Source organism: Bos grunniens, chromosome 16, assembly GCF_055505025.1.
Source record: "Bos grunniens cultivar Pamir isolate PY7600 chromosome 16, Bosgru_T2T1.0, whole genome shotgun sequence".
Classification (NCBI taxonomy): Eukaryota; Metazoa; Chordata; class Mammalia; order Artiodactyla; family Bovidae; genus Bos; species Bos grunniens.
In genome coordinates this window covers 73,970,288-73,997,080 of record NC_141180.1, presented here as the reverse complement: position 1 = coordinate 73,997,080, position 26,793 = coordinate 73,970,288, and the positions used below count along the sequence as shown (strand labels likewise).

The window sequence follows — 26,793 nt, the reverse complement described above, 5'->3', positions numbered from 1 at the left end:
CTCAACATTCAGAAAACAAAGATCATGGCATCTGGTCCAATCACTTCATGCCAAACAGATGGGAAAACAATGGAAAGAGTGGCAGATTTTATTTTTGGGGGGGCTCCAAAATCACCACAGATGGTGACTGTAGCCATGAATTTAAGACACTTACTCCTTGGAAGAAAAGTTATGACCAAACTAGACAGCATATTAAAAAGCAGTGACATGTCTTTCTAGTCAAAGCTATGCTTTTTCCAGTAGTTATGAATGGATGTGAGATTTGGACCATAAAGAATGTTGAGCACCGAGGAGTGATGCTTTTGAACTGTGGTGTTGGAGAGGACTCTTGAGGGTCTCTTGGACTGAATGGAGATCGAACCAGTCCATCCTAAAGGAAATCAGCCCTGAATATTCATTGGAAGGACTGATGCTGAAGCTGAATCTCCAATACTTTGGCCACCTGATGGGAAGAACTGACTCACTGAAAAGACCCTGATGCTGGGCAAGACTGCAGGCAGGAGGACAAGGGGATGACAGAGAATGAGTTGGTTGGACGGCATCACCCACTCAATGGACATGAGTTTGAGTAAACTCCGGGAGTGGTGATGGACAGGGAGGCCTGGTGTGCTGCAGTCCATGGGGTCCCAAAGAACTGGACACAACTGAGTGACTGAACTGAAGTGAACTGAACTGAATTGTCAGTCTAAATAATTCAGTTATTTAGAAAATACCCACTTTAGACATTAGGGTGAATTGTTGGGTAATATCTTAGGTTATATCCTCTAAGTATGGAGTTTTCCCAAAAATTAAAAACAGAAATACCATATGATTGAGCAATTCCATTTATGGGTATTTTTTCAAAGTGTGTATCAAGAGATGAATGAATAAGCTGTGGTATGCATGGATTATTACTCAGCCAAAAAGAAGAATAAAATCTTGTCATTTGTGAGAACATGGATGGACCTAGAGGGTTTTATGCTAAGGAAAATAAGTCAGACAGAGTGACAAATACAGTATGATGTCACTTGAATGTGGAAACTGAAAATCAAAACCAGTGAACCAAAATAACTGAACAGTAATGTAGTCATTGAAACAGAGAACAAAGAAGTGATTTACAGGGAGGAGAGGGATGTGGTGATGAGAGAGCTGGGTGAGAGAGATTAAGACTTACAAACTTACCTTATAAAATAAATGAGTTTGGGAGACAAATGTACACCATGAGAATACAGTCAATGAGAATAGTCCTTTGGGCAGCTGGAATAAAAGAGCAGGAGAAATATAAGGGAATGACAACTAAAATGTAAAGAGCCTTTTTGGAGAGAAATCCTCTGTGTCAGAAGAAAAGAGAGAAACACGCTTAAGCTACAAATGGAGATCAATGATGGATCATGAACTTTTTACCCTGAAAGCAGACTGAGTTCTGAAAAATCCTGACATGCAAGTCTTGAAAGGGTAATATTGACCTCCTATGACTACTGGAATGAGCAGATATGAGAAAACAGAATTCTTAAAGACAATGACAGAAGGATAGATGTTAGAAATAAATTTGCAGTTTCTTAAACAACAAAGACTGAGTTGTGTGAAGGGGGAAATGATCCCAGTGGTAGACACTAAGGTGACTGGCTTAAGACAATTTCTTAAGTTCTACCTCTGTTGAGGGGGTTACTTTATACATATTTGTTTTTACAAAAAGTTATTTTGAAAGTAAATAGATAAAAACATTTAATGAAAAAACTGACTTATAAATATGGAACATATAGATATATACAGAACAAAAAGATAAAACTGTAGATAAAACTAATACTAAATCGACAGAGCAAAACAAATGAAGCTGTACTAAATGAGGACTCTCAGTAGAGAGGCAGTGAGGCCTCCCCTGATCTGGTCCAGATGAGGCTCCTGGTGCTGTGGGGGCTCCATCCCCTTTGGGGTCCAGGATGATGTCCAGGTCCAGGTCTTCAGGGATTCAGAGCAGAGCCTGCAACACCAACACAGGTGATGGAGTCCCTGGAAGATGCAGAGTCAGACAGAGGAGGGCTCCCTGGGGAGGGTGTGCAGGACCCAGAAGACTTCCCAGCATCTAGACTTGGCTTTGGAGCTCAGATCTGCAAGGCACTGGGTCTGTTTGCTGCTCTTTGCTGAGGGTGTTGTCTGTTAGTAAGGAGTGTCTAGAAATGTCCCCCAGGAGCAAGTACACCTGGGCATCTGGCTGGCAAACCTCAACTGATGGGTCCCCTGGATAGTGAGACTCAGGCAAAGGAACAGGGGACTTGGGATTCAGGATTGAAAGTTTGGGTCCCCCCTTCCCTCTAGGCCCTGGGAGGAGCAGGAGGTCAGATGACACAGAGGGTAGGAGAACCTGCCCACCCATCCTACACAGTACAACTGCTCCTGAGACCTGAGCATTGGAAATGGACAATCACCTGGAATCTCTGTTTTCCTGAATAATTATTTCTAAGCCCCAACCAAACTCTCCTGAGGTTTCTGCCTTTAAACTGTTTTTATATTATAAAAAGTACATTTTAACTGTTTAGCATATCGCAACATTGAAATTTGAGAGAAAACATTTCTTTTCAAACTATAATAAAACAAGATATGTTATTAATGACAGACTTGGGAACAAAATAAAAGGAACATGAGTAACTTGAATCCTGCCACTCATCCCAAGTGTGCGGCTCAGTCGCCTGAGTCATGTCTGAGTCTGCACAACCCTATGGATGATAGCTCACCAGGTTCCTCAGTCACTGGGATTCTTCACACAAGAACACTCGAGTGGGTTGCCATCTACTTCTCCAGTGGATCTTCCATTCCCAGGGATCAAACCCTTTTCTTGTGTCTCCTGCATTGGCAGGAGGGTTCTTTACCACTAGCACCACCATCCCAAGTGCACAAAGGACTAAATTGCTTTCTGATGTGTCTTCAGTTGGACACATACACAGAAAAATCTACAGAACCTCCAAATTCAGGTTGAGAGATGCTGCCCTGAGGTGACCTAGGACCCCAGGGTTCCAGATCCTGAGAAACCCCAGACTTGGGCACCCCCAGGCTGGCTGGGACCCTCAAGACCAGGGAGCACCCACAGGGATGCAGAGCTGCCAGGTGATGCCCTGCCTGCATGACCTCTGGGCACCTGTGTCTCCTTCACTCTGTTCCCAGAGCCCAGGACTGGGGAGGGCAGGGCCGCCCCAACCTCTCTCTGCAGCTGGTAATGGACTAGGGATTCCCCCTGCTGCCTTTAGCAGGGTTGGGAGGGCAGAGCTGGATCCTGCAGAGGGAGATGAGGAAACCCCCACGGGGAGATCTTTAAAGAGAGCTCTCACAGTGCCCCCCAGCCTCCCTGCAAATGTAAGAGCTGCCAGAGAAGCCAGTCCTGCAACCTCGGGGGCATCTCTGGATGGGACCTGTGCCCTGGGGAGACATGCTCAGGGCATCCTCCACTCGTCTGCACAGAGTGTTACCACCCTCTTGTCTCTACGTTTGTGGTAACCCTCAGAAGCAGACCCCATGGTTTCTGCTGGTGATTCTGAAGCACCAACAAGCGAATGGGGTCATGACAGAGACACAGGCCCTCGTCTGCCTCACCTTTCACCCCAGGTCCCACGTTCACTCTTGCTCTTCCAGGTCTTCCTCATCATCGCTGCTGACTTCTCCTGAAGCAGTCTTCAAAAAGATGACCAGAGATCTTTTTGGTATCTGGAAGGAAGAGATCAGTCAAGCAGGTCCAATCCCTCCCAGGGTAGGAAAGCAACCATATGGGGTAGCTCAGGGCAGTGCAGTCTTCATGGGGGCCCTTCAGCTGTGTGGGTCCAGACCTGCTGACTCCAGCCTCAACTCCTGCTCAGGCCACTCATGGTGACAAAGCCAGGTTCAAGGGTGCAGACATGAGGACAGGAGTAGGGAAATGCTCAGAAAATGGGGGAATAGGGCTTAAGATAGATTCATAGATTTTATATAAGCTCCTAGGTCCCCAAGTGCCTATAAGACACCAGGTCCTGCAGAAGGCTAATCAGAAAAAGAGGGAAAGAGGAGAAAGGGAAGGGCTGCAAAGAAGAGTCTATTGATCAGGATAAGAGAGAACATTTTTAAAAGATATGAAAGAAGAAATAAATGACCTCTATAGTCTTGCTCTCCTCCAAATCCTCAATATGCACCATGCAGTTTCTTGGTGTCTGAGGGCAGCACTCATCTGGAGTGGCTGTGGGAAAGCAAAGGGGAGATTTAGAGTCAGGATGTGACCAGGGGACCCTGTGCTCCTCACAACCAGGCCTTGGGACCCCTGGTGCCCTTGTCTCCAGGGACCTCCCAGGGCCTCAGTGTTTCACTTCTGCAATGAAAAAGTGGGTCTTTGACATCCAACATCCTGTTGCCACCCTCAGCTTGTCTACGAGTGACGAGGAATGACGCCATTTCCACATGTTCCTCCTCCAGGTGGTCACTGTCTCCATGCATCTCTGCCCATGACCTTGCTTGCCTCCTTCTCCCGCTGTTTCCCCTCTACTTCCTTCATCATTTCTCTCCTCTAGTCACTGTTCTTTTCCTTCCTCCTTGAGTCTCCACCAACCCTAGAGTTCTCCAACATGGAAATATTAGAAGGATGATGGGTGTATGGCCACAGTCTCTAATCAGTCCATTATTTAATTAAACAATCCATCACTCTCAGGAAGGGCCTGACATGGACATGAGAATCTTCTGAGTCCTAGGGGAGGGAAGGACAAAAAGTTCACATAACAGAGACTATCCTGTTGCCTGACGTGACCTCAGTGGCCTGGGAGATACTTAATGCTCTCAGCAACACCTTACGTTTCCCAGACCCTAAGAGAGGATAGAGGCAAACACTTTCAATTTCATTTAGCCAGAAACGGAAAAAAGAAATCCAAAAATATATATGGAACCCCTAAGGACTCCAAACAGACACAATAATCTGGAGAACTAATTTCAAATTTTCTCACCTCCTGATTTCAAAATACAGTACAAAGATATAGGGATCAAAGCTGTATGATAGTGACATAGGAACACATACATAGCCCTAAAGACCAGAACAAAGAGCCCCAAGTAAACTCATGGTTATAGGGTCAAATGAAATTCACCAAGTTTCTAAGACAAGAAAAGAGTGAAAGCATAGTCTCTTCAACAGTCAGTAGGATGAAAAGATAACCTACAGAAAAATTACAAACAATATATCAGAAAGGGAGATCATATTCAAAGTATATAAGAAAATACCACAACTCAAATGTAAAACAAGTAAAAACATGAAAGGTAAATAAACGAGTTGAGGAGTGTGCAAAGATTGTGATCAAAACCACCGAGAGCTTCTCTCTGGAGGGAGTATTGGGTTCTAAGATGAGCAGTCACCCCGAGTCCTGCTGCTCTGAGTCTCTGACCTAGGTTTGGTCAGTCCCAGAAGACCAGGTCAGTAGGGCTCCGAGAACATGTGTAAAGAAAGCCAGCAGCCCCTTCACAGTCTCTAGAATCTGCAGCCATGCTGGTCTCTAGGAACACATGGGCTGCTCTCACGTGGAAGCACCTTCAGCACAGCATCCTTGGGGAGGTGTGGTTCTGAGAGGAACTCCAGCAGACTCAGCCCAGGCAGGGACTCAGTAGCACGTGTGTTCTGACTCATTCAACCCTGAGAGCACCCTTTACATGAGGAATAAACAATGAGGACAAACATAAGGGCAGGCCACACGTCCTGAAAATGCACAGGGAGAGAGTTCATGTCTCACCCACAACCTGACACTCACTGCCAGAACTTGGTCTCCAGTGTCAAGTGACTATGAGACTTTTGTGCCACTAGGATATGGCCATCATAGGAGAATTTAAACATGAAGCCAAAGTCCTTCGTGTATACTACAATGCAGGTAATAACCAGAAGCCAAGGTTTCATATTTGGCAGGTGAAAGGGCAAGGAACAAGGAGTCTTGTGAGAAAGGATATTTCTAAATGGAAAAGCAAGAAGAAATGACTATAAGCACAACAGAATAAACTACATGGACACATAGCTCTATTATATTGTTAAAATACGAAAAGAACAAACTACAACTCTAGACATATTTCCTTCTTCTTCCTCAGTTTATATTCATCTCTGAAGAAGCAGGTGTAACTCAAATGGTCCAGGAACCCTCTCCCTCTAAATCCCACCTGAGAGTTGTTCCCTACCTGCATTCTCTTCCACATCATTGCTGCTAACGTTTTCCACAAAACAGTCTGTAGAAAGATAACCATGAGCAATAATACAGTTATTACACAAGTTGAGCTACCCATTTCTCCTCCTCCACTTGGCTCACACAGCATCTCCCTGGTCTTCCTTCCAGGCTTAGACCTTCCCTGTGCTTTGTGGAGTCAGAGCCCTTCAACAAGACGGTGATCACATTTGAACATATTCACATGAGAAAGAGGCTGAGAAAATTACCTTTTAACCTTCTACTTCTACAGGCCCAATAGAGCTCTTATATTGAAGCTTACGAAGCTGAAATGCCAATGCTTATGGACACTTTTGAAATATGGCTAGTGTGACCAAGCTATGTGTGCTTTCTGTGATTGTTTCAACATAATAAGTTAAGTATTGTTGAAATATGTTAATTATAGATAGGCAGCTCTAGCTAATGGCTACTACACTGGAAAGTTCAGCTCTAAGGGCTCCACAGACAAGGAAAAGGCAACTAATTGCCTGTTCTGTTTTTCATTTATTCCAGATGATATGATGGCCTGATAAGATCATTCATATGCAGGTAAATCTGGGGCTCTTGAACCCAGTCCAGGCACTGGGAGAGTGCTTGTGAACATCCCAATAGTGCTGGAGTGGTTAGCTGTTCCCATTTCCAGGGCATCTTCCCAGCGCAGGAATTGAACTCGGGTCTCCTACATTTCAGGCGGATTCTTTACCAGCTGAGCCACAAGTGAAGCTCGAGAATACTGGAGTGGGTAGACTATCCCTTCTCTAGCAGATAGCCCTGGCTCAGGAATCGAAACAGGATCTCCTGCAGGCAGATTCTTCAACAACTGAGCTACCAGTGAAGCCCTAGTAAGGTGAACACTCAGATTCAAAGAAAATTCTCAGGAGGGAGCTCATTTGTGGGTAGAGGTAAAGGGCATGGCCCAGCATTCGTGTACTACAAGTAACCAGAAAGTAGGTATGGAGGGAAGGGAGGAATATTCACTCTCTTCATGAGCCCATCTTTCCCATCCCTGATTCTAGAGGACCCAAGGAAGGCAGTGGAAAGGGTTTATTAGGACGTGAAAGTTTTGTGCACTGGAAACCATAGAACACTGTTAAAAGAAGAAGAGACAAGAAATCAGAATACCGTACCATATTCATAGACTGGAATATTTAGTGTTGTTGACCTTCCTATACTCCTAAAAGTGATTTACATATATATTGAAACCACTTACAAAATCCCATGTCATTTTAATAAAATGGAAAAAAAAAAAAAAATCTCCCAAACTACTGAACCCAGAAGAAACCCAAAGAACAAAAGCAGTCTTGAGAGCAAAGAACAACAATGGGGCCTTCAGGCTTCCTAAATTCAGAACAGGCAAGAATGCCACAGCAGTCAAAACTGTGTTCTACCTGCAACTAAATAGGCAGAGAGACCAATGAATCGTAAGGAGGGAATCTTGAATATACTGACCCCTGTGGCCAAATGATATTTGCAAAGGTTCTAAAATTATCAAGTGAAGAAAGGATCGTCTCCTCAAAAATCAATAGACAGGCAACCTATAGAATCAAAGAAGTATCTGCAAACTTTGTATCTGAATAAAGGGCCAATATCCAGAATATAAAAGCAACTGCTAAAACACAACTTCACAATAATATCAGGCAAATAACTGACTTTAAAACATGTTCAAAAGCTTCCATAGACATTTCTTCATAGAAGACATAGAAATGACCAATATACATAGGAAATATGCTTAGCATCACTAAGTAGCAAGTGGGGTACTTAGTGGAAATGGAAACCAAGTCAAAAGGAGATATCACCTTTCAGGAGGTGTATTATATGAAGAAAATAATAGATGTTGGCAAATATGTAGAGAAGTGGAACTTCCATGCCTGTTGGTAGGAATGATAAATGGCATAGCCATTATAGAACAGTTTGGAAGTCCCTCAAAAAATTATTAAGATTATCATAAGATCCAGCAATCATTTATTTGAGTTTATATCCAAAGGAGATAAAACTAGAATGTTCCAGGAGATACCTATAATCTCATACCCATTGTTGCATCGTACACAACAATCAAGATAGAAAAACTGCTCAGTGTCCAAGGGCAGATAAATCAAGAAAGAAAATGTGGTGCATACATACACTGGAATGTGATTGAGTCTTTAAAAATGAAGGCAATCCTGTCATTTGAAGCAAAGTGGGAAGCTATTGGTAAGGGCGAAATAAGCTAGTCGCAGGAGGACAAATACTGAACAATTCCACTTACCTGCCATATCGAAAGGAAAGTTCAGGGAAGCAGCGAATAAAAGGGTGGATCCAAGACCTGGGAAGAGGTTGACACAGGGAGTGTCTATCAATGGTTACAGGATTTTAGTGGCAGGATGGAAAAGTTCTAGAGATGTGCTAACCAACATGGTGCATTGAGTTAACAGGACAGATTGGACACTTCAAAGGGTAAGAGGCAAAGCTGGAATGAACTTCCTCCATTTGTGCCTGGAGCCTCCTCCTTTCTCAGATTCCTCTGAAACTAGGTGTTGCTCTTGGGTACCAGGGGCTCCCTGCAGAAGGAAGGAGCCTCCCCATTACTTGGGGCCTTGGATGAAGTGGGTGATTCATTCTGAGGCTCCAACAGAAAGAGTTTGAATGAGGGAAGTGGCAGAGTGGTGAATCATGAACAATCAAAATCCTACAAGACCTACTAAGTGATGAGATTTACTATTAAATGAAGGTGTGGTTGACCCAGTAAAGGGGATTCTGAAACACAGTTTTGCTCATTAAGAATCTTATAGGACTTCTATGGTGGCTCAGTGGTTAAGAATCTACCTGACAATGCAGGAGACAGGAGTTCAACCCCTGGTCTGAAAAGATTCCACATGCTGTGGAGCAACTAAACCATGTACCACAACTACTGAGCCCACGTGCCAAACTATGGAAGCCCAAGAGCCCTGGAAGCCATGCTCTGCAACAAAGAAGCCACTAGAGTGAGAGGCCTACACACCACAACTAGAGAGTTGCCCTTGCTCTCCATAAGTAGAAAGAAGCCTGGGCAGCAAGGAAGGCCAAGAACAGCCAATAAAAATTTTAATAAAAATTAAAAAGTATCCTGTAAACATCTTCCTCGGCAGTGATGGGATTTGTCTTCCTGGGAAAAGGATGTTCACTTGGTATAAAATCAATGGATACAGTGAATGTATATACTTTGTTTTCTTTTTATACACATAAACATTCATGGTACATTGTGATGGAAAATATTTTGGGGCTGACACCACTAACAGTGACGTTTAGGGTGACAGATATTTTGGAAAACACAACCCAAAAATTCAAACACACAAAGAATCACACTATTCATTATACATAAAAACACACCCAGTCCCATGGACACAAACCTACACTATTAACCATAATACAGCTTCTTCCGGGAACTACAGTAATCATCCACATTAATCTCTTGTAAATTACTTTCTATCACCAGGGCCCCTATACTCATTCCCAGCAGGAATTTGGAATCAGTTTGGCCTCTACACTAAAACCAGCAAGAAAGCCCCAACTTTCTCATCTACAAAGTTTTTTCTCCCAAAGGGAATGATTCTAGAATACATACCACTTTCACATCCTGAAAGGGCCACCTGCAAGTACAGAAGAGAAGATGCTATGAGGGTAAGATCACATAGATGCACAGTCTTTGGTTCATTGGGTGACAGTAGAAAACCTGATGAGGAGCAGTGTGGAGTCCAGGGAACCCAGCAAGATCAGCACACACATACTCAGGATGAAAGGCACGACCTGTGCCTGGAGGATGGAACTCCAAGTCCATTTAGGCTGGAAATTGCACAATTCTTTTCCTAGAAGAAATGTTGCTGCAGGAGAGAGAAATCTGTACTCTACAGAGTGTAATGGATGCTAAAAATTTTAGTATCTTGTGGACTGAGGAATCATGAGTTGGTAATAAGACTCTCGTCTACATTATTCCAACAAAGGGAACTGTCTCTAAATGAAACAAAAACCATCAGAGTCACAACTTAATTCTACTGAAAGAGAAATGAAACAATATTTCTATCTCATACAAAAACAAACAAACAAACAAAAAAACAGCTTGCCTTGGAGAAACACTGAGTCTCTTCTGTGTTGTCACATGGTAGGTTGACTGGCAGGTCCTCAGTGAAGTCTAGAGGGACACAGAGTAGCTGTTAGAACACTGGTGAAGCTGTTCAGGAATCATGCAGGGGGTTTTCTCTTTGTGTGGACACGGGGTGGTGTGTCCAGATGTGGGAGGTTATTAAGCATGAGGTGAACTTGTGTTCATCCATCCTCTTTGGAGGAGGAAGGAAAGTAAAGGAGAGGAAGAAGGAAATGAAAATAGTACTTTGGCTTTCTAACTAGAGGAACCTAATCAACATGAAATATTCAATCTAAAAAAAGGAAAGCTCTAAAATGTGTGTATTGTTCAATGAAAGAGACCCATGACTCCTCCTGCTTAATGTGAGGTCCTGCTAAATTACCACCGTCCCTTGATTTTTCCCAGATCACTCTTCTCCAGGATCTACAATTGCCGATATTCTAATCATCATGTTTTGTATGAGACTTTGTACTTGATTAAAAGTGATCTCTGTTAGGGAACTGAATTCAATATTGGGCAAAGTATGCTATTCTCTTAATTCACTAACCAATTTTCTTAAATGAAATCAAATATGCAGTATTTGGCAATACTGAGTTCCTACCATTTAATAAGAGCCACTATGAATGATATCATATTTTTCTATCAATATTTGTTTTCTATAGTGTGCATGTCCACTGAGTCAGTTCCTGTCCACATTCACAAGGGCAATATGTATAGTGGGAAAGTTGATTATAGAAAGCACAGTTTCTCCACCAGGTCTTCCTGGGGAGCTAGAGGGACACAGAGTTGCAGTCAGGACATGGGTGAGGATGCTTATCAATCTCTCAGTGTTTCTTTCTTCTTTTTTTTTTTTTCCTTTTATTTGAAGGGGACATAGGGTCGAGTGTATGCATGAGGGAGGATAGTAGCTATGGACCGAGCTGCTGTTGAATCATCCTTTTTGCTGGATGAAGGAGAGCAAAGGAGAGGAGAAGGAAAGAAATGAAACACAGTTTCTGCGTTTTGACTAGGGATAACCTGAATGATCGGGAAAAAAGTAACACTAAAATGCATGCCAGCTTTCAATGACAGAGACCCATGAACCTCCTGCTTATTTAGAGCATCTGTTAAATGGTCCCTGTCTTCTGGATTTTTTCTCAGGTCATCGCCTCCCCAGGATCCACATTTGTAGCTACTGAATTTAGAATGTTTTCTCTCAGACTTTGTTCTTGATTAAAAGCAAACTCTGTTAGAGGACTGAATTCAATCCTACCTTTCCAAATAGCTACTATTAACCATGTGATATTCTTTCCCAGTCTTCATTTTCCAAACAATGTTTGCATGTCCACTGAGTCAGTGGCTGTTCACTCACAGAAGTCATACATTTAGTGGGACAGTTCATTGTAGAGAGGAAACATAGGCTGAACGCTGACTTTGTCTAACCCAGGATTACAACAATGTTCAGGAGATTACAACAAAAGTAATGGTCATTAGACTAACTACCAAGTTCCACTGTGAGATCTATTTGACACCTTCCATTGACTGTGTGATACAGGGTCTAATCAATGTAAGGTTTATGGTTATGTCACCCAGTACAATGAAATGTTTCCCTGATAGGATCTGCTCTTGTTCTTGTTTAAGCAATCACACTAGCATCAACACATATGACCAACATTGTCTACACAGCCACACAACTCTCAAGATCTGAGAGCTGACCAGGAAGATGCGACCACATGGTGCCTTTTACCCTGATGACTGTGCCAAAGTTGGCTGTTAATCCACCTTTGTTTGCCCTGGGTTTCATGACAACTGAGCCCACCTTAAAATGAGTCTGGAACTCTGGAGCTGCTAGTACCTCCAAGCATGGACGTAGATGCAGGGACCCCTTTCTCCATGACTGAGGACCATGACTGAGCAATAAGTGCAGGTCAGGGGTCCAGAGCAGACACTGGGACCACCCATAGGTTCCCAGTTTGGCTTGTCCACTTAGGAGGTCAAGAGCTTGGGCTGTTTTTCTCAGCACCATCTCCATTTGAGGACAATGAATATTAACCAAACTTGAGGAATGGCTGAGTTGAGGGAAGAGTCAGATAATATATAGACAATGTCCAGTGGGGATGAGAAGTGTTGAGACAATTCACAGTTGACTTGTGTTGTGTAAGAGGGAAACATCGCCTGAGGAAACACACACACATAGAGCTTCAGAATGACAACATATGGGCCCACACATGGGCCCCAAATCTGATTCACAGAAACCCACAGTATCTAAATGATGTATCTGTTTCCAAGTACCATAGAACACAGACATCGTTCTTTTCTGGGAGATCAGTCTCTTCTCTGGACCCCCAGTCCTCACCCCCCATAGGAATCCAGCATCAGGGTGACTCTGCGAAGCTAGCTGGAAAGAGAGCCCCAAAATCATCAGCTAAATTGTTTCTCAAAAGAGGGACGGTCGCTCAGTATTTACCATGTTCATTGGCTGCTCCGGCTGCCTGTGATTAGAGAGAAGAGAACAGTGTGAGGGAGGCCAGCACCGTGTGTTCTCTGCAGTAATTTTTATGGTATCTGAGTTTTTGTTTTCCTCAGGTAACTAAACTCTTAAAAAAATCAATCGTTCCAAAAGAAAACAGAGAGGACCCTTGTTGAAAAGGCTGGGCTCTTTCACTTAAGATCTTTCAGTTTCCAGGAGGAAAAAATTCTACTGAGGAAAGTACCTACAGTAGTAATTGACGGTATTTTTTAGTGTCCTTTTGAATCAGGTCTCTGTTGGTAAGAGAATTAACGTCAATATTTCACCAGCAAGGAACTGCATACAGAAGTGCTAATAATATACATTGTCAGATTACTATAACTGTATTTCACTGAATGAAACATAAAGAAGTGAAGCAGCATCTATGTGAGACACAGACCGTTGAGCTTACCTCCAGGGGTCCGAGGGGCGATTCCTCAGCCCCGGCATGGGGCAGTTCCACCATGAGGTGCTCCTGGGGAACTAGAGGGAAACAGAAAGACATCAGGACTGAGGAGAGGCTGCTTCCAAAGATCTCAGGTTTCTTGTTTGTTTGTTTGATGGGACATGGGGTGGAATGTGTACATGAGAGAGGTTAGTAACTGGGGACTGAGCTGCTCTTGAACCCTCCTCTTTGCTGGATGAAGTACAACAAAGGAGACAAGCAGGAAGGCAATGAAAGAGAGTGCCTGCACTTAACTGGTGATAACCAAAGTAATGGGAAAAGCGAAACATTACAATGCTTGCCAGCTTTCAATGACAGAGACACATGGCCCTCCTGGCTGTTAGAGCTTCTGGGAAATCACACCTATCTTCTGGATTACTTCCTAGATCACTGCATCCTCAGAATCCACTGTTTCAGCTATTGTACTTACCAAGTCTGTGAGACTTTATTCTCGATTAAAAGTAAACTCTTGTTAGAGGACTAAAGTCAATACTACCTTTCCAAATAGCTTTTATTAATCATGTGATGTTATTTTCCAGGCTTGATTTTTCCAAACAATGTTTGCAAGTCCACTGAGTCAGTGGCGGTTCACACTCACAGAAGTCACACTTTTAGTGGGACAGTTCATTATGGAGAGGAAGCATGGGGTGAACCTGACTGTCTCTGACCCAGCTGTGTATGAGATTTACGACAAGAGTCATGGTCACTAGACTATCATGTTCCACTGTGAGCTTTATTTGACAATTTGCCTTGAGTGTGTACTACAGGGTTTAATCAATGTGAGGTTATGCTAATTACCCGGTACAATGAAATACACCTCTGATGATAATATGCTTTTGTCCTTGTGTATACAAAGATAGGAACACCAACACATAGGACTTACACTCTACAAAAGGCCACCCAACGCTCAGAATCTGTGACTTTACCAAGAGGATGTGAGTCCCGAGATTCTTTTCCCAATAATGACTGTGCCAAAATTGGCGTTAATCCACCTATGTTTACCCTGGGTTCTTTGACCACTGTGCCCACCTTATAATTATAATGACGGGCAGGATCTGGACCCCTGGGCCCGCTAGTACCTCCAAGGATGGATATAGATGCCAGGACCCCCTTTCCACATGACTGAGGATCACGTGGCTGACTGGTAGGAGCAGCTTACTCATTCAGAAGAGCCAAATTTGGATCAACCCTAGGTACTCAGTTTGGCTTTTCCAATAGGAGGTTAAGACTTTGGGCCATTTGTCCAATTGCCATCTTCACCTGAGGAAAATTAATATTAAGCTATGTTGGGGAATGGATTCCCTGATAGCTCAGTTGTTAAAGAATCCGGCTGCAATGCTGGAGACCTGTGTTTGATCCCTCGGTTTGGAAGATTCCCTGGAGAAGGGAAAGACTACCCACTCCAGGATTCTGGCCTGGAGAATTCCATGGACTCTAGTGCATGGGGATGCAAAGACTCGAATACACACTGAATGACTTTCACTTTCGCTTCTGAGGAAAGACTGAGTTGAGGAAAGAATCAGGTAATGTATGGCCAGTGTGCAGTGGTAGTGAGAAGTGTTTAGAAAGTTCACAGTTGACTAGTGCTGTGTAACAGGGATGCATCTCCAGAGGCAACGCACACAGACACAGAACTTCAGAATCACACCACTTGGGCTCACACATGGACCCCCAACCCTGATCCACCCAAACCCACAACATCTAAATGAGGTAGTTGCTTCCAGGTACCCTAGAACAAAGGCATCGTTCTTTCCTGGGAGATCAGTCTCTTCTCTGCACCCACAGCCCACACCCTAAATAGGAATCTAGCATCAGGGCCACTGTCCAACCAGAGCCAGTCAGAGAACCCCACCTTTATCAGTTGGATTGTCCCTCAGCAGAATGATGATCCCTGAATATTTACCGTGTTCACAGGCGTCCCCGGATTCCTGTGATTGCAGAGAAGAAAACAGAGTGAGTGTCTCAGCTTCTTGAGTTTTCTGCACTAAGTCTTCTGTTACCTGTTTTTTTGTCCTCAGGTAACTAGCACTCTTCATTTCAGTGGCTCCAAAATAAAACAGACAATCTTCTGTTGGGAAGACTGGTCTGTTTCACATAAGATCTCTCAGTTTTAATTTGACCAACGTTTACAAATTTTTTTCAAGAAAGAACACTTTCTGTTGAGCAAAGTACCTACAGTAATAAATGATGCTGTCTTATTGAAATGTCCTTTTGAATCTGGACTGTGTTAATAATAGATTTATCCTCTCTACTTTCCCAGCCAAGTATTTGCATGCCTCAGTGGTAACGTAAATTGTCAGATTACTATACCTGTATTCAACTAAAAGGAAAATAAAGCAGTGAAGCCGCAGCCTTGCCCCAGTTAAGAAAGGTGCACTTACGTCCACAGTCTTCAGAGCCTTGTCTTCAGCCCAGTCCCGGGGCAGCTCCACCACCATGTCCTCTTGAGGAACTGGAGGGACACAGAACAGCACAGGGACACAGGTAAGGTGCTCACTAACCTCTCAGGAGCCTTGTTCATTGGAGGGGCATGGGGTGGAGTGTGTGCATAAGGCATTAGTAACTATGCACTGAGTTGCTGTTGAGTCCTCCTCTTTGTTGTATAAATAAGAGCAAATCAGAGGAGCTGGAAATAACGAAACAAAACTTCTGTATTTTAACTAGTGATAACCTAACAGTTCGGGAAAAAAGAACCACTGAAATGCATGCCACCTTTCACTGACAGAGACTCATGAAACTCCTGCCTGTTTATATCTTCTGCAAAACCACCCCTATCCAGAAGGATTTCTTCCTAGATCACTGCCTCCCCAGGATTCAGTTTCAGCTGATGCACTTATTAAGTTTTCTGTGAGATTTTGTTCTTGATTAAAAGCAATCTCTGTTAGAGGACTGAATTCAACCCTACCTTGCCAAATAGCTATAATCTATCATGTGATGTTTCTTCCTAGTCTTCACTGTCCAAACAATATTTGCACGTCCACTGAGTCAGTGTTTGTTCACACTCCTTGAAGTCATACATTTAGTGGGACAGTTCATCATGGAGAGAAAGCATGGGGTAAACGTTGACCTTCTTGGACCCTGGTGTGCAGGAGGTTCACAACAAGAGTCAAGGTCACCAAGCAGAGTGTCAAGTTCCACTGTGAGATCTATATGACACCTTCCCTTGAAAGTGTGCTCCAGGGTTTAACCAATGTAAGGCTTATGGAAATGTCACCCAGTACAAAGAAATATCTCCCTGATGACAATCTTCTTTTGTTCTTGGTTAAGCAGTGACACTAGCACCAACAGATATGGCCTGGACTGTCAAAACAAGGGAACACAACTTTCAGATCTTTGAATTGACCAGGAGGACAGGAATCCCAAGGTGTGTTTCACAATAATGAGTGTGCCAATGTTGGCGATAATCCCCCTACGTTTGCCCTGTGTCCCATGACCACTGAGCCCATTTTACGATGATGGGCACAATCTGAACCTCTGGAGCTCTAGTACCTCCAAGCATAAACGGAGATGCAGGGACCCCCTTGCTCCATGACTGAGGATCCCATGGTTGAGTGATAAGTGCAGGTCAGGGGTCCAGAGCAGACACACTGGGACCACCCACAGGTTCCCAGTTTGGCTTGTCCACTTAGGAGGTCAAGAGCTTGGGCTGTTTTTCTCAGCACCATCTCCATTTGAGGACAATGAATATTAACCAAACTTGAGGAATGGCTGAGTTGAGGGAAGAGTCAGGTAATATATAGACAATGTCCAGTGGGGATGAGAAGTGTTGTGACAGTACACAGTTGACTTGTGCTGTGTAAGAGGGCAACATCGCCTGAGGAAACACATACACATAGAGCTTCAGAATCACAACACATGGGCCTACACATGGGCCCCCAAACCTGATTCACACAAACCCACAGTATCTAAATGATGTAGCTGTTTCCATGTACCATAGAACATAGACATTGTTCTTTTCTGGGAGATCAGTCTCTTCTCTGGACCCCCAGTCTTTACCCCCCATAGGAATCCAGCATCAGGGTGACTCTGAAAAGCTAGGTGGCAAAGGAGCCCCACAGTCATCAGCTAAATTGTTGCTCAGCAGAGGGACGGTCGCTCAATATTTACCATGTTCGTTGGCTGCTCCAGCTGCCTGTGATTAGAGAGAAGAGAACAGTGTGAGGGAGGCCAGCACCGTGTGTTCTCTGCAGTAAGTTTTATGTTATCTGAGTTTTTGTTTTCCTCAGGTAACTAAACTCTTAAAAAAATCAATCGTTCCAAAAGAAAACAGAGAGGACCCTTGTTGAAAAGGCTGGGCTCTTTCACTTAAGATCTTTCAGTTTCCAGGAGAAAAAATTTCTACTGAGGAAAGTACCTACAGTAGTAATTGACGGTATTTTTTAGTGTCCTTTTGAATCAGGTCTCTGTTGATAACAAAATTATGGTCAATATTTCACCAGCAAGGAATTGCATACATAAGTGCTAATATACATTGTCAGATTACTATAACTGTATTTCACTGAATGAAACATAAAGGAGTGAAGCAGCATCTATGTGAGACACAGAGAGTTGAGCTTACCTCCAGAGGTGGGAGAGCCGATTCCTCAGCCCCGGCCTGGGGCAGTTCCACCACGAGGTCCTCTTTGGGAACTAGAGGGAAACATATAGCCATCAGGACAGAGGAGAGGCTGCTTCCAAAGATCTCAGGTTTCTTGTTTGTTTGTTTGATGGGACATGGGGTGGAATGTGTACATGAGAGAGGTTAGTAACTGGGGACTGAGCTGCTCTTGAACCCTCCTCTTTGCTGGATGAAGTACAACAAAGGAGACAAGCAGGAAGGCAATGAAAGAGAGTGCCTGCACTTAACTGGTGATAACCAAAGTAATGGGAAAAGCGAAACATTACAATGCTTGCCAGCTTTCAATGACAGAGACACATGGCCCTCCTGGCTGTTAGAGCTTCTGGGAAATCACACCTATCTTCTGGATTACTTCCTAGATCACTGCATCCTCAGAATCCACTGTTTCAGCTATTGTACTTACCAAGTCTGTGAGACTTTATTCTCGATTAAAAGTAAACTCTTGTTAGAGGACTAAAGTCAATACTACCTTTCCAAATAGCTTTTATTAATCATGCGATGTTATTTTCCAGGCTTGATTTTTCCAAACAATGTTTGCAAGTCCACTGAGTCAGTGGCGGTTCACACTCACAGAAGTCACACTTTTAGTGGGACAGTTCATTATGGAGAGGAAGCATGGGGTGAACCTGACTGTCTCTGACCCAGCTGTGTATGAGATTTACGACAAGAGTCATGGTCACTAGACTATCATGTTCCACTGTGAGCTTTATTTGACAATTTGCCTTGAGTGTGTACTACAGGGTTTAATCAATGTGAGGTTATGCTAATTACCCGGTACAATGAAATACACCTCTGATGATAATATGCTTTTGTCCTTGTGTATACAAAGATAGGAACACCAACACATAGGACTTACACTCTACAAAAGGCCACCCAACGCTCAGAATCTGTGACTTTACCAAGAGGATGTGAGTCCCGAGATTCTTTTCCCAATAATGACTGTGCCAAAATTGGCGTTAATCCACCTATGTTTACCCTGGGTTCTTTGACCACTGTGCCCACCTTATAATTATAATGACGGGCAGGATCTGGACCCCTGGGCCTGCTAGTACCTCCAAGGATGGATATAGATGCCAGGACCCCCTTTCCACATGACTGAGGATCACGTGGCTGACTGGTAGGAGCAGCTTACTCATTCAGAAGAGCCAAATTTGGATCAACCCTAGGTACTCAGTTTGGCTTTTCCAATAGGAGGTTAAGACTTTGGGCCATTTGTCCAATTGCCATCTTCACCTGAGGAAAATTAATATTAAGCTATGTTGGGGAATGGATTCCCTGATAGCTCAGTTGTTAAAGAATCCGGCTGCAATGCTGGAGACCTGTGTTTGATCCCTCGGTTTGGAAGATTCCCTGGAGAAGGGAAAGACTACCCACTCCAGGATTCTGGCCTGGAGAATTCCATGGACTCTAGTGCATGGGGATGCAAAGACTCGAATACACACTGAATGACTTTCACTTTCGCTTCTGAGGAAAGACTGAGTTGAGGAAAGAATCAGGTAATGTATGGCCAGTGTGCAGTGGTAGTGAGAAGTGTTTAGAAAGTTCACAGTTGACTAGTGCTGTGTAACAGGGATGCATCTCCAGAGGCAACGCACACAGACACAGAACTTCAGAATCACACCACTTGGGCTCACACATGGACCCCCAACCCTGATCCACCCAAACCCACAACATCTAAATGAGGTAGTTGCTTCCAGGTACCCTAGAACAAAGGCATCGTTCTTTCCTGGGAGATCAGTCTCTTCTCTGCACCCACAGCCCACACCCTAAATAGGAATCTAGCATCAGGGCCACTGTCCAACCAGAGCCAGTCAGAGAACCCCACCTTTATCAGTTGGATTGTCCCTCAGCAGAATGATGATCCCTGAATATTTACCGTGTTCACAGGCGTCCCCGGATTCCTGTGATTGCAGAGAAGAAAACAGAGTGAGTGTCTCAGCTTCTTGAGTTTTCTGCACTAAGTCTTCTGTTACCTGTTTTTTTTGTCCTCAGGTAACTAGCACTCTTCATTTCAGTGGCTCCAAAATAAAACAGACAATCTTCTGTTGGGAAGACTGGTCTGTTTCACATAAGATCTCTCAGTTTTAATTTGACCAACGTTTACAAATTTTTTTCAAGAAAGAACACTTTCTGTTGAGCAAAGTACCTACAGTAATAAATGATGCTGTCTTATTGAAATGTCCTTTTGAATCTGGACTGTGTTAATAATAGATTTATCCTCTCTACTTTCCCAGCCAAGTATTTGCATGCCTCAGTGGTAATGTAAATTGTCAGATTACTATACCTGTATTCAACTAAAAGGAAAATAAAGCAGTGAAGCCGCAGCCTTGCCCCGGTTAAGAAAGGTGCACTTACGTCCACAGTCTTCAGAGCCTTGTCTTCAGCCCAGTCCCGGGGCAGCTCCACCACCATGTCCTCTTGAGGAACTGGAGGGACACAGAACAGCACAGGGACACAGGTAAGGTGCTCACTAACCTCTCAGGAGCCTTGTTCATTGGAGGGGCATGGGGTGGAGTGTGTGCATAAGGCATTAGTAACTATGCACTGAGTTGCTGTTGAGTCCTCCTCTTTGTTGTATAAATAAGAGCAAATCAGAGGAGCTGGAAATAACGAAACAAAACTTCTGTATTTTAACTAGTGATAACCTAACAGTTCGGGAAAAAAGAACCACTGAAATGCATGCCACCTTTCACTGACAGAGACTCATGAAACTCCTGCCTGTTTATATCTTCTGCAAAACCACCCCTATCCAGAAGGATTTCTTCCTAGATCACTGCCTCCCCAGGATTCAGTTTCAGCTGATGCACTTATTAAGTTTTCTGTGAGATTTTGTTCTTGATTAAAAGCAATCTCTGTTAGAGGACTGAATTCAACCCTACCTTGCCAAATAGCTATAATCTATCATGTGATGTTTCTTCCTAGTCTTCACTGTCCAAACAATATTTGCACGTCCACTGAGTCAGTGTTTGTTCACACTCATTGAAGTCATACATTTAGTGGGACAGTTCATCATAGAGAGAAAGCATGGGGTAAACGTTGACCTTCTTGGACCCTGGTGTGCAGGAGGTTCACAACAAGAGTCAAGGTCACCAAGCAGAGTGTCAAGTTCCACTGTGAGATCTATATGACACCTTCCCTTGAAAGTGTGCTACAGGGTTTAACCAATGTAAGGCTTATGGAAATGTCACCCAGTACAAAGAAATATCTCCCTGATGACAATCTTCTTTTGTTCTTGGTTAAGCAGTGACACTAGCACCAACAGATATGGCCTGGACTGTCAAAACAAGGGAACACAACTTTCAGATCTTTGAATTGACCAGGAGGACAGGAATCCCAAGGTGTGTTTCACAATAATGAGTGTGCCAATGTTGGCGATAATCCCCCTACGTTTGCCCTGTGTCCCATGACCACTGAGCCCATTTTACGATGATGGGCACAATCTGAACCTCTGGAGCTCTAGTACCTCCAAGCATAAACGGAGATGCAGGGACCCCCTTGCTCCATGACTGAGGATCCCATGGTTGAGTGATAAGTGCAGGTCAGGGGTCCAGAGCAGACACACTGGGACCACCCACAGGTTCCCAGTTTGGCTTGTCCACTTAGGAGGTCAAGAGCTTGGGCTGTTTTTCTCAGCACCATCTCCATTTGAGGACAATGAATATTAACCAAACTTGAGGAATGGCTGAGTTGAGGGAAGAGTCAGGTAATATATAGACAATGTCCAGTGGGGATGAGAAGTGTTGTGACAGTACACAGTTGACTTGTGCTGTGTAAGAGGGCAACATCGCCTGAGGAAACACATACACATAGAGCTTCAGAATCACAACACATGGGCCTACACATGGGCCCCCAAACCTGATTCACACAAACCCACAGTATCTAAATGATGTAGCTGTTTCCATGTACCATAGAACATAGACATTGTTCTTTTCTGGGAGATCAGTCTCTTCTCTGGACCCCCAGTCTTTACCCCCCATAGGAATCCAGCATCAGGGTGACTCTGAAAAGCTAGGTGGCAAAGGAGCCCCACAGTCATCAGCTAAATTGTTGCTCAGCAGAGGGACGGTCGCTCAATATTTACCATGTTCGTTGGCTGCTCCAGCTGCCTGTGATTAGAGAGAAGAGAACAGTGTGAGGGAGGCCAGCACCGTGTGTTCTCTGCAGTAAGTTTTATGTTATCTGAGTTTTTGTTTTCCTCAGGTAACTAAACTCTTAAAAAAATCAATCGTTCCAAAAGAAAACAGAGAGGACCCTTGTTGAAAAGGCTGGGCTCTTTCACTTAAGATCTTTCAGTTTCCAGGAGAAAAAATTTCTACTGAGGAAAGTACCTACAGTAGTAATTGACGGTATTTTTTAGTGTCCTTTTGAATCAGGTCTCTGTTGATAACAAAATTATGGTCAATATTTCACCAGCAAGGAATTGCATACATAAGTGCTAATATACATTGTCAGATTACTATAACTGTATTTCACTGAATGAAACATAAAGGAGTGAAGCAGCATCTATGTGAGACACAGAGAGTTGAGCTTACCTCCAGAGGTGGGAGAGCCGATTCCTCAGCCCCGGCCTGGGGCAGTTCCACCACGAGGTCCTCTTTGGGAACTAGAGGGAAACATATAGCCATCAGGACAGAGGAGAGGCTGCTTCCAAAGATCTCAGGTTTCTTGTTTGTTTGTTTGATGGGACATGGGGTGGAATGTGTACATGAGAGAGGTTAGTAACTGGGGACTGAGCTGCTCTTGAACCCTCCTCTTTGCTGGATGAAGTACAACAAAGGAGACAAGCAGGAAGGCAATGAAAGAGAGTGCCTGCACTTAACTGGTGATAACCAAAGTAATGGGAAAAGCGAAACATTACAATGCTTGCCAGCTTTCAATGACAGAGACACATGGCCCTCCTGGCTGTTAGAGCTTCTGGGAAATCACACCTATCTTCTGGATTACTTCCTAGATCACTGCATCCTCAGAATCCACTGTTTCAGCTATTGTACTTACCAAGTCTGTGAGACTTTATTCTCGATTAAAAGTAAACTCTTGTTAGAGGACTAAAGTCAATACTACCTTTCCAAATAGCTTTTATTAATCATGCGATGTTATTTTCCAGGCTTGATTTTTCCAAACAATGTTTGCAAGTCCACTGAGTCAGTGGCGGTTCACACTCACAGAAGTCACACTTTTAGTGGGACAGTTCATTATGGAGAGGAAGCATGGGGTGAACCTGACTGTCTCTGACCCAGCTGTGTATGAGATTTACGACAAGAGTCATGGTCACTAGACTATCATGTTCCACTGTGAGCTTTATTTGACAATTTGCCTTGAGTGTGTACTACAGGGTTTAATCAATGTGAGGTTATGCTAATTACCCGGTACAATGAAATACACCTCTGATGATAATATGCTTTTGTCCTTGTGTATACAAAGATAGGAACACCAACACATAGGACTTACACTCTACAAAAGGCCACCCAACGCTCAGAATCTGTGACTTTACCAAGAGGATGTGAGTCCCGAGATTCTTTTCCCAATAATGACTGTGCCAAAATTGGCGTTAATCCACCTATGTTTACCCTGGGTTCTTTGACCACTGTGCCCACCTTATAATTATAATGACGGGCAGGATCTGGACCCCTGGGCCTGCTAGTACCTCCAAGGATGGATATAGATGCCAGGACCCCCTTTCCACATGACTGAGGATCACGTGGCTGACTGGTAGGAGCAGCTTACTCATTCAGAAGAGCCAAATTTGGATCAACCCTAGGTACTCAGTTTGGCTTTTCCAATAGGAGGTTAAGACTTTGGGCCATTTGTCCAATTGCCATCTTCACCTGAGGAAAATTAATATTAAGCTATGTTGGGGAATGGATTCCCTGATAGCTCAGTTGTTAAAGAATCCGGCTGCAATGCTGGAGACCTGTGTTTGATCCCTCGGTTTGGAAGATTCCCTGGAGAAGGGAAAGACTACCCACTCCAGGATTCTGGCCTGGAGAATTCCATGGACTCTAGTGCATGGGGATGCAAAGACTCGAATACACACTGAATGACTTTCACTTTCGCTTCTGAGGAAAGACTGAGTTGAGGAAAGAATCAGGTAATGTATGGCCAGTGTGCAGTGGTAGTGAGAAGTGTTTAGAAAGTTCACAGTTGACTAGTGCTGTGTAACAGGGATGCATCTCCAGAGGCAACGCACACAGACACAGAACTTCAGAATCACACCACTTGGGCTCACACATGGACCCCCAACCCTGATCCACCCAAACCCACAACATCTAAATGAGGTAGTTGCTTCCAGGTACCCTAGAACAAAGGCATCGTTCTTTCCTGGGAGATCAGTCTCTTCTCTGCACCCACAGCCCACACCCTAAATAGGAATCTAGCATCAGGGCCACTGTCCAACCAGAGCCAGTCAGAGAACCCCACCTTTATCAGTTGGATTGTCCCTCAGCAGAATGATGATCCCTGAATATTTACCGTGTTCACAGGCATCCCCGGATTCCTGTGATTGCAGAGAAGAAAACAGAGTGAGTGTCTCAGCTTCTTGAGTTTTCTGCACTAAGTCTTCTGTTACCTGTTTTTTTTGTCCTCAGGTAACTAGCACTCTTCATTTCAGTGGCTCCAAAATAAAACAGACAATCTTCTGTTGGGAAGACTGGTCTGTTTCACATAAGATCTCTCAGTTTTAATTTGACCAACGTTTACAAATTTTTTTCAAGAAAGAACACTTTCTGTTGAGCAAAGTACCTACAGTAATAAATGATGCTGTCTTATTGAAATGTCCTTTTGAATCTGGACTGTGTTAATAATAGATTTATCCTCTCTACTTTCCCAGCCAAGTATTTGCATGCCTCAGTGGTAACGTAAATTGTCAGATTACTATACCTGTATTCAACTAAAAGGAAAATAAAGCAGTGAAGCCGCAGCCTTGCCCCGGTTAAGAAAGGTGCACTTACGTCCACAGTCTTCAGAGCCTTGTCTTCAGCCCAGTCCCGGGGCAGCTCCACCACCATGTCCTCTTGAGGAACTGGAGGGACACAGAACAGCACAGGGACACAGGTAAGGTGCTCACTAACCTCTCAGGAGCCTTGTTCATTGGAGGGGCATGGGGTGGAGTGTGTGCATAAGGCATTAGTAACTATGCACTGAGTTGCTGTTGAGTCCTCCTCTTTGTTGTATAAATAAGAGCAAATCAGAGGAGCTGGAAATAACGAAACAAAACTTCTGTATTTTAACTAGTGATAACCTAACAGTTCGGGAAAAAAGAACCACTGAAATGCATGCCACCTTTCACTGACAGAGACTCATGAAACTCCTGCCTGTTTATATCTTCTGCAAAACCACCCCTATCCAGAAGGATTTCTTCCTAGATCACTGCCTCCCCAGGATTCAGTTTCAGCTGATGCACTTATTAAGTTTTCTGTGAGATTTTGTTCTTGATTAAAAGCAATCTCTGTTAGAGGACTGAATTCAACCCTACCTTGCCAAATAGCTATAATCTATCATGTGATGTTTCTTCCTAGTCTTCACTGTCCAAACAATATTTGCACGTCCACTGAGTCAGTGTTTGTTCACACTCATTGAAGTCATACATTTAGTGGGACAGTTCATCATGGAGAGAAAGCATGGGGTAAACGTTGACCTTCTTGGACCCTGGTGTGCAGGAGGTTCACAACAAGAGTCAAGGTCACCAAGCAGAGTGTCAAGTTCCACTGTGAGATCTATATGACACCTTCCCTTGAAAGTGTGCTACAGGGTTTAACCAATGTAAGGCTTATGGAAATGTCACCCAGTATAAAGAAATATCTCCCTGATGACAATCTTCTTTTGTTCTTGGTTAAGCAGTGACACTAGCACCAACAGATATGGCCTGGACTGTCAAAACAAGGGAACACAACTTTCAGATCTTTGAATTGACCAGGAGGACAGGAATCCCAAGGTGTGTTTCACAATAATGAGTGTGCCAATGTTGGCGATAATCCCCCTACGTTTGCCCTGTGTCCCATGACCACTGAGCCCATTTTACGATGATGGGCACAATCTGAACCTCTGGAGCTCTAGTACCTCCAAGCATAAACGGAGATGCAGGGACCCCTTGCTCCATGACTGAGGATCCCATGGTTGAGTGATAAGTACAGGTCAGGGGTCCAGATCAGACACACTGGGACCACCCCGAGGTTTTCAGTTTACCCTTTCCACTTAGGAAGTCAGTAGCTTGGTCCATTTTTTCTCAGCACCATCTCCATTCCAGCAAAATGAATATTAACCAAACTTGAGTAATAATTGAGTTGAGGAAAGAATTAAGTAATCTATAGCCAGTGCACAGTGTGATCAGAAGTGTTTAGAAAGTTCACAGTTGACTTATGCTCTATAAGAGGGGGACAGCTCCTGAGGAAACACACACAGACAGCTTGAGAATCACACTGCATGGGCTCACACATCGGACCCAAACACACGCATCTAAATGATGTAGTTGTTTCCACCTACCATAGACCACAGACATTTTCTTTCTGGGAAATCAATCTCTTATCTGTACCCCCTCCCTTCACCCCCTTTAGGAATTCAGCATCAGGGCAACTCTCCAAACAGAGCTGGCAAGAGATTGCCACCTTCATCAACTAGATTATTTTCATCAGAGGGATGATCCCTGAATAATTACCATGTTCACTGGCTTGCTCACGTGCCTGCAATTAGAAAGAAGAAAACAGTGTGAGTGTGTCAGTGTCTTGAGTACTGTGCATTCAGGTCTTTTGTTCTCTTTTTCTTGTCAGAAAACCGAATGGGAATGTGCTGTTCAGTCCGTAGCCCCAAAAGAACAATAGAGGACACCTGTGGGAAAGGCTGGCGCTCCTCCTGGAAGAGCACTCCAGCTCATTTTCAGCAGTAATTAAAACTTTCATTTCAGGAAGGAACAGTTTCTGCTGAGGAAACTGCTCCCGATTCCAGTTTTTAATTTATGTTGTCATTTTTGAAAAACATCCTTTTGAATAAGTT

General features: G+C 43.8%; 1 protein-coding gene across 4 annotated transcripts; it reads right to left on the bottom strand.

The window, feature by feature from the left end:
* Positions 1-1,687: 1,687 nt before the first annotated feature.
* LOC147357008 (uncharacterized) lies at positions 1,688-24,826 on the bottom strand. Of its 4 annotated transcripts, XM_086345426.1 has the most exons (16): positions 22,341-24,826; positions 21,890-21,914; positions 20,164-20,234; positions 19,685-19,709; positions 17,749-17,819; positions 17,298-17,322; positions 15,572-15,642; positions 15,094-15,118; positions 13,158-13,228; positions 12,704-12,728; positions 10,238-10,305; positions 9,742-9,766; positions 8,407-8,463; positions 4,095-4,177; positions 3,565-3,675; positions 1,688-1,960 (listed from the first exon to the last, which is right to left on the bottom strand). In XM_086345426.1, exons 1-15 carry the CDS (start codon positions 22,431-22,433, stop codon positions 3,586-3,588), a joined length of 825 nt encoding a protein of 274 aa, XP_086201552.1. In that variant the 5' UTR covers positions 22,434-24,826; the 3' UTR covers positions 1,688-1,960; positions 3,565-3,585. The 4 variants fall into 4 exon arrangements, with proteins under 4 accessions (XP_086201552.1, XP_086201553.1, XP_086201555.1 ...); XM_086345427.1 differs by lacking the exon at positions 8,407-8,463; XM_086345429.1 differs by lacking the exons at positions 13,158-13,228; positions 15,094-15,118; positions 15,572-15,642; positions 17,298-17,322.
* Positions 24,827-26,793: the final 1,967 nt, after the last annotated feature.